This window comes from Sinocyclocheilus rhinocerous, unplaced genomic scaffold, assembly GCF_001515625.1.
Source record: "Sinocyclocheilus rhinocerous isolate Xijiao unplaced genomic scaffold, SAMN03320098_v1.1 scaffold4208, whole genome shotgun sequence".
Lineage (NCBI taxonomy): Eukaryota > Metazoa > Chordata > Actinopteri > Cypriniformes > Cyprinidae > Sinocyclocheilus > Sinocyclocheilus rhinocerous.
Window position 1 is genome coordinate 12,257 of NW_015626061.1, and position 11,549 is coordinate 23,805.

The 11,549-nt window shown below is 36.9% G+C and overlaps 1 protein-coding gene and 1 long non-coding RNA gene across 2 annotated transcripts; both read right to left on the reverse strand.

The window, feature by feature from the left end:
• Positions 1-4,566: 4,566 nt before the first annotated feature.
• LOC107710014 (G2/M phase-specific E3 ubiquitin-protein ligase-like) lies at positions 4,567-7,433 on the reverse strand. The gene is made up of 7 exons (XM_016514695.1): positions 7,258-7,433; positions 7,043-7,142; positions 6,321-6,477; positions 6,122-6,219; positions 5,874-6,021; positions 5,617-5,737; positions 4,567-4,748 (listed from the first exon to the last, which is right to left on the reverse strand). Exons 2-7 carry the CDS (start codon positions 7,084-7,086, stop codon positions 4,642-4,644), a joined length of 675 nt encoding a protein of 224 aa, XP_016370181.1. The 5' UTR covers positions 7,087-7,142; positions 7,258-7,433; the 3' UTR covers positions 4,567-4,641.
• Positions 7,434-9,133: 1,700 nt separating this feature from the next.
• Positions 9,134-10,365, reverse strand: LOC107710023 (uncharacterized). Its single transcript, XR_001636550.1, has 3 exons — positions 10,326-10,365; positions 9,274-9,492; positions 9,134-9,176 (listed from the first exon to the last, which is right to left on the reverse strand). It is a non-coding gene; the product is annotated as an uncharacterized LOC107710023 (long non-coding RNA).
• Positions 10,366-11,549: the final 1,184 nt, after the last annotated feature.

The window sequence follows — 11,549 nt, forward strand, 5'->3', positions numbered from 1 at the left end:
AAGTCGTGGCCTAATGGTTAGAGAGTCAGACTCGTAACCCAAAGGTTGCGGGTTCGAGTCTCGTACCGGCAGGGATTGTAGGTGGGGGGAGTGAATGTACAGCGCTCTCTCCCACCTTCAATACACCTTCACCTCCCACTTGAGCAAGGCACCGAACCCCCAACTGCTCCCCGGGCGCCGCAGCAAAAATGGCTGCCCACTGCTCCGGGTGTGTGTTCACAGTGTGTGTGTTCACTGCTGTGTGTGTGCACTTTGGATGGGTTAAATGCAGAGCACTAATTCCAAGTACGGGTCACCATACTTGGCCACATGTCACTTCACTTTCACAAATCTGCTGTCAGATCGCTTCTTTGATAATTCATAATAAGCGATCATTGCTCGCATGAACAAGCACTGATTTGCCTCAGATTTCAGGCTTTTGTTAGCAGCCTACAAACTGAAAGTGATTAGTCAGGGCTAAAATCAGTAGTGTGTGCTTAAAATTAAACAGAGTTAGAGTAACTTGTAAAACAGTTTAAAGCTCATTAACTGTGGGTTTGTATTGCTTAAATCTCTTCCGGAGTACGTGGTGACCAGGGAGTTGAAAATGTGGAAATTGCACGTTGCATGTTTTCTGTACGAGGAACTGGCAGAGGCAGCTTCATTTCTGGAAAAAGCGTGCACAATCAAAGGTACAAGCCACAGGTCCAACCATTAAAAGCTGCATCTCAGGCTCTTTATTTCTGGTGGGCCACAGTAACGTGTCTTACCCAACATGATGCCACACACAAACATCTCTAATCAGCTGAAACACCTTAAATCTAATGTTGAAAGCTCACTGTCCATGAGCAGATTGTTTGCCAAATCTCAACTTAAAGGAGTGGTTACGCTACACTATTTGTTCTATTGACTACCCATTTAGTTGTGGGAGACTGAAAATGCGAGCTCATGCAAATAATTTTCTCATATTGCTGTTAGAAAGTGCAAGTTTGGTGAACTCTTTCCTCGAATTCATGTCGTGTGAAGATGTGACCGACAGAAGATCAACATGTCATGCTGTGACCTCTAAACTGAATTAAAATAACACCACCTTTAAAGCTGCTGGTCTGCAGCATCACAGGAAAGTGGAGTAGATTGTATGTTTTTACAATCTGAATTTCTACAGACACTGCAACAATCAGTATGACGTCACACTCTACAGCACCTTGTATAAGTGCATACATTCAACATCAAAATAAATACAAATTGTTAAAACATACAATCTACTCCACTTTCCTGTGATGCTGCTGCCCTGCAGCTTTAAAGTTTGTGTTTTTTTAATTCATTCTGTCGGTCACACATTTTCATGTAATATGAATTTAAGGTCAGAATTCTCCAAAATTGAACTTAGGAACGCACCAAAATGTGCATGAGCTTGAGTGTGTTGTCTCTCATATTAACATGGTTATAAATGGAAATCACTGAAGTGGGAAGTATAGTGTGAACAGCTTTTACAACCAGAGATGCAAACTTGTCACCTTTCGGCGAAATTCGCCATTTTTAATTTAAAATAGGTCATTATTGTGATTTGTCTAGATCTGATGAGTTTTAGAGGGGGGGGGTTGCAGAGTCATGGTGAATGACTTCAGGCTTGTTCGAGATGCATCGGCGCTGCGCAGTCCTATCAACGTATTACATCAAAGTACCGCGAGAGCATTTTGGAGAGCATACGACTCCTTATGCTTTTGAAACGTTCTCGCGGTAATTTGATGTCATACGCCGATTGGTCTGTGCATAGCCCATGCAGATCGAACAAGCCTATCAACAGACTCATGCCTTCTTAAGTTACTCATTCACGTGAGGTTGCTGTGTTGCGTGGTCACTAAAACTTATAATTTGCATGCTCATTTTTTTGTCACCTTTTTCACACCTAACGAGTTTGCATCCCTGTACAACTGAGGAAAGGGGTCTAACCCCATGCATGGTAAACATGGAGGATTAAATGGCTTTCAATGTTCCCATGTTACCGCAGGTGATAGTTTCAATTTCAGATACATTTCCTGAAGATTCTTTCGAACTTGGAGAGAAATTAATTAGACCCCTTTTTAATTCCCCTGGGATGTCAACATGATTTGGTACAGCAATTGCCAATGTTCTTGCGGAGCATATTATGTCTGAAAGGGTTAGTTCACCCAAAAATGAAAATTGTCATTTACTCACCCTTATGTTGCTCCAAACCCGTAGGACTGTTGTTCATCTCCAGAACACAAATGAAGTGCTTTGTTTGTGCAAAAAAAAAAAAAAAATTTAATTTACTAATTAATTAACAAAATATTAATCTTCAATGCACGTTCGCAAGAGCACCGTACTACATGAGGTTAAAATGAGGCCTTGAAAGTAGTAGTCATGTTGGCTGTTACTGGTGGGACAGAAAGCTCTCTTTGAAAAGATAACATTTTAAAGATCTTCATTTGTGGTTAGAAGATGAAAAAAAATTTAATTTACTAATTAATTAACAAAATATTAATCTTCAATGCACGTTCGCAAGAGCACCGTACTACATGAGGTTAAAATGAGGCCTTGAAAGTAGTAGTCATGTTGGCTGTTACTGGTGGGACAGAAAGCTCTCTTTGAAAAGATAACATTTTAAAGATCTTCATTTGTGGTTAGAAGATGAACAAAAGTCTTAAGGGTTTGGAACGACATGAGGGTGAGTAAATGACGACAGAATTGTCATTTTTGGGTGAACTAACACTCTAAAAGTGCACAACTGCACCACATCTGGTGGTCTTCAGCCTACCTGCCCCTAATGTTGATATGCCACTAATTTGGGATACTATCATACTTCACATGATTTACTATGGACAAACTGTTTGCTTTTTTGTAAGCTATGTTTTGACCATACTAATGTGTCTTTTTATTTTAGAATTGAGCGTCTATGGTGCCATGTTTGGTCAGCTGTCTCTTGTAAATACTATGAAGTACTGCATGCAATGGAAGAAGAGAGAGTGCTTGATTTGTCAGATGAACTGCACCTCTTTTGTGTGCACTATGCCATTCTTCCACGGCTGAAATTTGACTTGAAGTGCTTCATGGGTAGCTGGAAAAACCATCCCATCAGAACAGAGGGAAATCTTTCACCAGAACAGCTTTGGCACATTGGAATGTTGCAGACACCAGTGGCTGAGCCAGATTTAGAGGTATGCTTTAAGCATTTATGCAAAGTTAGGATTCAACATCCAAAAACTATAATTCTGTCTTCATTTCCTTAACCTTAAAGGGTTAGTTCACCCAAAAAGGAAAATTCTGTCATCATTTACTCATCCTCATGTTGTTCCAAACACGTAGGACCTTCGTTCATCCTCAGAACACGAAGATCTTTTTGATGAAATCTGAGAGATTTCTGTACTTACATTGACAGCCTACACAGCTAGCACTTTCAAGGCCAAGAAAGGTAGTTAAAGCATCATTAAAGTACTCTATGTGATTCCAGTGGTTTAACCTCATTTTTATGAAGCCACGCCAGTGCTGTATTTGTGCAAAAAACAATTTACAACTTTATTACAAAATGTTGTTATTCAAAGCACATTCACGCAACAACGTCTGCTTTGTGTCAACACAACACGCATGTGTATTGATGCTTAATACACCTTAAAGAAAAATATTTTGCAAATAAAGTGGTAAATTATGTTTTTTTGTTAATTGAGGTCAAACCACTGGAGTCAAATGGATTACTTTAAAGGGGTCATATGATGCTGCTAAAAAGAACATTATTTGGTGTATTTGGTGTAATGAAATGTGTTTATGCGGTTTAAAGTTCAAAAAACACATTATTTTCCACATACTGTACATTATTGTTTCTCATCTATGCCCCCCGCCTTTCTAAGGAAAAATTGAAATCGCATCATATGACCCCTTTAATGATGTCTTTACTCTGGGCCCTGAAACTAATAGTTGTGTAGGTTGTCAATTGAGGGACAGAAATCTCTTGGATTTCATTAAAAATATCTTCATTTGAGTTCCAAAGATGAAAGAAAGTCTTGCGGGTTTGGAATGACATGACGAATGACAGAATTTTTAGATGGACTAACGGTACATGCACACTGGCGCGAAGTAGACTGAGCATTTTCAATTCATTCCTTTAGAAGATGAGCTTCACACCCATGCTCAACTTCCATAGGAATGAACTGAAAATGCTTGCTCTGCTCTGCTCACTCCATGCCAGTGTGCATGGACCGTAATGCTTTAAATAATTGAAAACGCATATGAATTTCATTCTTCAGTGGGCAAGGTATTTGGCACAGTTTAACTCTTGTCATTCAGTGTAAATGCTTACATGGACAAATGCATTCTGTCAACCACTATGTGGCACATCTGAAGTTTGATTAATTATGGTAATGCACTGTAGTAATAATCTACACTGTCAAATAGGCCACTCCAGACTAAGCCATACATTATTAACAGGTAAAGATCCTCCTTTACGCCCCTCTTGCCAATCCATTAAATTTGACAGACTGTGATGGCATGAAGTCTACTTTTCAGTTGACTCTTATGAAAACATTTTTAATGATGTAAGACCAGATTTAATTTTAGAATATTTATTCGCTGCATGCATGTGTGATCAAACTCAACAGTTATTTTAAAGGCTTGTCTCTCTGACAAGCCTTTAAAATAACTGTTGAGTTAAAAGGCTTGTCTCTCTGACAGAAGCAGGTGCCTATGTGCTTGACCAGTCAGCCACTGCATCACCCGTGGGACAGAGAGTGCCTCCTCATCCTGAGTATCGCCATCTAGGGCAGTAAAATATACAATATGTATTTAAGACATTTAATGACATTACTACATATAGTACTGCTGCTTTAGAAAACTGCAAGTTTACAGACAAGGTTAACATTAGAACAAACGGTATTAATAAAGCCGTTTCTTTCCCTTTTTCCTCTCACCATTTCTTGTACATTAAAGTACCAGTCAAAAGTTGGAAACATTTAATGTTTTTGAAAGAAGTCACTTGTGCTCACCAAGGGTGCATTTATTTAAAAGTACAGTAAACGCACATTTCAATTTCAAATAAGTTTTCTATTTTAATCATTTTAAAAATGTAATTTATTTCTGTGATCAAAGCTGTATTTTCAGCATCATTACTCCAGTCGTCAGTGTCACATGATCCTTCAGAAATCATTCTAATATACTGATTTGATACAAACATTTCTTCTTCATTATTATCATCATCATCAATGAAATCAGTTTTTGCTGCTTAAAATATTTGTGGAAACAATGAAACCATTAAAATATTTTTGGTAAGATTAAAAAAAGATGAATTATTACTTTTATTCATCAAATTGATCAAAAGTGACAGTGAAGTTTAAATGTTACAAATGTAATATAAAATTAACAAACATATTAAAAAAGTATCACTATGTTATTCAAATGTTAACCGTTTTCAATATTGATAATAATCATAAATATTTCTTGAGCATCAAATCAGCATATTAGAATGATTTCTGAAGGATCATGTGACACTGAAGACTGAAGTAAATGATCTGTGATCAATCAGTTATCAGACATATTTTGTAATCAATGTCTGTGAAAATACTCTATCAGTGGACTTCTATAATAAACATTTGCATTCATTGACATCTGAAGTGAATACGAACTTACCTTCAAGCTCCATGAGAAAATCCTGGACGTGATTCAGGATTTTCACCTCTTTGGCATGTTTTAGAGTGCCACTCTCACTCATTTGTGGGACTAGATGTGACATAATGTAATGGGAGTCCACCTGAAGAACATGCCAGGAAGACAGAAAATGGCAAACATTATCTAAACAGCATGCAGTATAGAAAGAAAAAAATAGGAGTTATTTTGTGCTCTAACATTTTATAACAGCAATGCAAATAGTAGGTTTTTGAAATCACCTTATCATCACCACCTTGCACAACAAAGAGGCTGCGGCACACTTCTCTGTTCTTCTCCATGATGTCTATCAAATTGTAAAGTTGTAACCCTTCACGGAGCTGCTGAAGCATGAGGCTTCGACGAGCAGCTGCATGCATCACAATTGCTCTTTACAGAAATAGAACAAACAAATTTCAGTCAATGTTAATATCTAATCGATTGTATTCTCTATGGAAGATATATTTAAAACTAATGCATAGAGTAAAACCTTGTTATTTTCTCCTTGTTGTCCTCGTTTATAGGCCCTGTGTAGCCACAGTTGACAATCTGTTCTTTGTAAGATGACAACTCTGAAGTCTCCTCAATCTAAAAAGAGTTAAAAGGGGGAAAAAAAACACGGTGTTAAACATCTAAAAAAAAGAATACATGGCAACAGAAAGACACTAAGACAATTTGTTTTAGGATACCATTTTAATCAGTGGTGAAAACTCAGCATCGTAAACGTTATCCTTGGTAACATTTTCAAGGGTTCCACTCAACAGAAAATCATAACACCAGCCCTGTAGAAATCTTGGAGCTGGGCCACCCTGTACAAGGCTAACATCAAAAACTTCCCCAGCAACTCTAAAATGACAATGAAAAAAGAAATGCAGTATAATACAATTTTTCCAGTTAGTGTGATATGAATCTTACATGTTTAAAATGCATTTTGCTTTTGAACGGATAGTTCACCCTGAAACAAGTTCAATTTCTTTCCACAGAGAAGGCTCACTTAAAGGGATAGTTCACCCAAAAATAAATTTCTGTAATCATTTACTCACCCTCAAGTTGTTCCAAACATGAATTAATTTCTTTGTTCTGTTGAACAGAAGAACATATTTTGAAGAATGTTTGTAACCGTAACCATACCGTTTTCGGGCACCTTTCACTTCCATGGTACTTTTTTTTCCTACTATGGAAGTCAATGGGGCCGAAAACTGCTGGGTTACAAACATTCTTCAAAATATCTTCTTCTGTGTCCAACAGAACAAAGAAATTAATTCATGTTGGGAACAACTTGAGGGTGAGTAAATGATTACAGAAATTTATTTTTGGGTGAACGATCCATTTAAGTTTGGAATGACATGAGTGTGAACATCTGACAACTTTCATTCTTAGGTGACCAATTCCTTTGATGAGAAACACTTACCGAAACAGGCCATTGTCAACATCATTCAGGGAATATTTTGGCATTTTGCCTTTGCCCTCCTCCCCTTCAAAGACCCTGGTCTCTATGCTGCCAATCAATTCTATAGACAGGGGGGAAAAAAACAACAACAACAAAAAAAAAACAATGTAACCAGAACAAATTAACAAGAAATCCAAAGTATGTACAAAAAAATAAGTACAAAACAAAATCCTGACCTGTCAGGAATTATTTTCTCAAAGCCCCAGTGTCTACTCCAGCCTCTCCTAAGAAAGTAATCTTTAAAGTGTTGACTGGGGAGATTAACTTTTGTCGCCTCCAAAGTAACAGACTTCGTTCCACAAAATTAATTCTGGACACACAAATGCAGAATTCCTTGGAGGTGTCAACTTGAGCCGCTAGCCATCGTAGGACATCCTCCTCACTGTAAATTGTTTTTATATTCAAAGGTTAAATCTTTTAAATATTCAGCATGGAATGGCTGAGACAGCATTATAATAAAAAAAGTTATAAAATTATACAAGTACATTATTACATATCAATGTTCATGTTACTTTTTATGTACCATGACATCTCTTCATTTTGTGGATCCATTGTATCAGGGCTCTTCGATTGAAGGGACACTGGACTAGGAAGAAAATGTAATTGTGAAAATATAATACTGTTCATGTGAAGTAAAAACATTTAATTCAGTGCTTTAATATATAGTTAAAGTCTCATCTGCCATATAAACATACTTTTGAAATCCAATGTTCTGACTCAAGATCTAACTAGAAATGTCAAAATCTACATCACATCATGCAGCACAAAATTACACTGCTGTTTCTACACTGCTATGTGTGTATTGCATTACCTTTCCAAGTCACCACAGTAACTTGCATGGACCTCCAATTCCATCATAGGAAAAGTGTATGCATACAGGACACTTTGCATCTGTCGACTAAAAATAAATTATGTAAAATACAAAATAAAAGCAGTCAGAATGATGTTATCCCATACAAGTAAATTACCTTTTCTTCAAATGCTGGTGGTGAATCAGTTTCCTGGTAATAGACAAAAACATTACATTTAAACAAAAAGTTCCAGATGCAGTCTACAGAAGTTACTCAAGAGGTTATCAATTATCAAAAAAAAAAAAAAAATCTGGGTCAAGAGTCTGAAAGTGTTTCACATTTCAGAGCATCACATTCCCTGACACGCAGAGCAAGAATCTGCAATGGCATTATTTTATAGCATTTCTTGCATTCTGCTTTTGGCATTAAAGAAAATTCCTGGGCATCAGATGGAAGGGGGGATAATTCAAATTCATCCTGTAAAGGGACAATATAAATCATGGTCTTCCCCCACCTCCAGTTGCACATCTGATGGTACTGCCACAGTACCCTTCCGACTCTGGAGGAACAAGATTCAGCCGCCTCCTTCCCTGTCCACCTGAATAATAAATATTACAAATATGTATAACTAATGTTTTATATATCATTGTCATCTTTTAACATTAGTCTTACAAAGTGCTTTCTGGAAAACATTTAAATAAACTCACATGCACAAAATAAAGTGTTAAAACAAGAATATAAATTAACCTGATAATCATACTAGTAATGCACTGATATTAGTTATACTGGAATTTGGCTGATAATGGAGGTTAAAAAAGCTTATTTACATGGAGTTCTAAACCTGACTTTTTGATAGTCAAAAGCAAAATAAGATATCCTGAAGAATGTCCGTTTTGTTTTTGTCCATATAATGAAAGTGGGAGTAATGGGGAGTAAAGGGATTTTTGAACAAAACTGACTTTCATTGTATGGACATAAACAGCTCAGCCATTCTTCAAAATAATTTAATTTAAATTAAATTTTAATTACTTTTCTGGTCACTGTGTGTTAATTAACTTTGAATTATGTTTAATTGCTAAAAACATGAATATTGACTATACCAACCTATTTAAATGTACATACATAAATGGAATGACGTGCATATTTACATTAAACTAGTTGCCTTGTGTGATACTCTGAATCTAGTTACTTTTATTATACTGAATTGGTAGTGGTGTCAAAATCATACCAGTTGACTTATAGAGAAGCCATCCTCCGGACGCTGATTTCATTTTGGGGTACGCATCTGTAAATAAGTTGGAAACCTAAAATCCAAATTACAACAAATCATTACAAATAAAGTTACTCTAATATTTGCTGAGAGAGTGAAGCATAGTTTTTAATTAAGTAAATATGTATCACCTCTGAGTCAAATCATCATTCATTGAGAGATTTCATTTTCCCAATCCTGCCTGCATGAGTTGAAGTTCCTCAGCTGGTGAAGGGGTCATTTCAGAATTTTTACTTAACAGGAACACTGAAAACATCAATGGTTTCCAAGATCTACAGAACTTTGTGGGTTTATTACAGCTGGGTAGACGTCTTTTGGACCCACATTTTTTTTTTAATCCTGGGAAAGACCTTCAAGAAATGAATAATAGAAAAATTAGTTAAGGAAAACTTATAGAACAATTCTGTGTTTATCAGAAACTCAGTAGACCTCATAATTTTCTCTGACTATTACTGTGACAGAGTGCTTATGCAACTCTATTGTAAGTCGCTTTCGATAAAAGCATCTGATAAGGGAATGTGAAAAATTTGTATTGCAAACAGGAAGTATCATTGTTTTTAGTCATGTCTGCAAACTGAAACCTGGCCATGTCTTGTTCCACAGTCGGACACTGCCCCTGACTCGTGCTGGTTTTGCCCAGCGAATGGTTAAACACCTCTATGATGTTATGTATAGCTGATGCAGCATCAGCACCAAGGTTTGAGCCTTGCTGCAGAATAAATATCAGTCTGAGATCTTTGCTAAAAATACACGCAACATCCTTGAATATATTACATATCATCACCTTGGAATTATAAGGTTCTCTCTCACATTTTTGTCAAAATTTAGTTATTCACATTTGTATTTTGTGACAACTTATTTACATTATGTGATTTTTAGGTTCTATCTACAAAGGAGTATGGTATGCAAAAACTTTGAAGCTCAATATCTCAAAACTGCTCAGAAAATTATAATTCCAAGGTGGCAAAATGTTGGGGTATAAAGAGCAATCAAGGTAACGTTAACGTACTGAATCAAACTACAGTACATAACATAAGTGCACTGCAGACATGTAAATAACAAACCTATACGTGACAAACACTTAACAATCTAAATAAAGACACAACTGTTGCATTCTGCACAGGAATAAAACTTATATCTCGATTTATTTTTATTTTATTTATCTTAGTTACAACAAACTTACCTCAGGCTGCCTCGAATGTCCTGCTGAGGAGGATGTTGACGACGCTCCGTGAGCCTCCCGATTACTCATCTCGAATAACCCTAGTCTTCTTCTTCTGATGTGGAAAATATCCGTGTTTTATCATTAATGTTCTTTAATATACTCTTATTACCATTAGTGTAGACTACTTACAGCTCCACAGTCCAGACATGCGCACGCGCCACTGAAAAACTACTTCCGGTTCAATGAGCCGCCGATCAAAATCTCACGAGCCAATAAGAGCGAACCGCTGTTAAGCCCGCCCTCACGAGAGGTTTGTGACAGAATGGCGAACGTAAATTTGCGAAGCGTAAACAAAAACTTGGAAAGCGAAAAACGAAAACGCTGGCAGCGCATTCAAAACTGCGTTTAGCGAAAGTGAAATCAACAAAGAAAGCAGTTTATTTGAAGACGATGTTACTTTTTTTGCTATTTAGTTTATTGTTTTTATTTTCAGAGTGTTTTTCTCATTTATCAATGTTTTTTTTGTTCGTTTTCGTAAAAGTTTCGTTCGTTTTATTTGGCACAAATCTGATTCCATGCTTATAGGCCTACTCAATGCGGTGAATTCACGTGTTCAAGTTAACAAACTTGAATGAATCGGAGGTGAGACCATTGGGGAAGCGAATTCCACCCGATTCCTAGTGATGATGGTGTTTTGCCTGCCGAATTCGCCATTTAATTAGCTATTGAGCAATGCAAAAACTGCTGATAATACTGAAGGACCTTATATATGAATGCTTAGATAGGTGTCGTATTCCCATAGGTTGATGGGGATCAGCTGAGAGTCAGCTGATGCGAGCTTGACTAAAGGTTTTTGAGCCCGTAAGTCACGACTTCAAACCTCGACTCACGACTTTGTAGCGTTCCAGGCAAGTCACGCCAAACTGCCTGAGCGCAAGGAATTGTGATATCTAGATGTAAACAAACTTCTAGAATAAACTGATTATTTTGTTGTACAAGTGTCATTTGCACTACCCCCTGTATAGGCTCTTCTTCTTCTTCTTCTTCTTCTTGCTTTACGGCGGATCGCAGACTTATAAGTGCATTACCGCCACCTATATCTCAAATGGACCATTGACACTCTATCTACAATCTCCTGATTAACCTACCAACCCACATACAAACACAACAGATTCTTGTACCCGCTTAGATAATATTTTTTTTTTAATAAATAAAACAACACTTATACCTTCTTGTTCAACC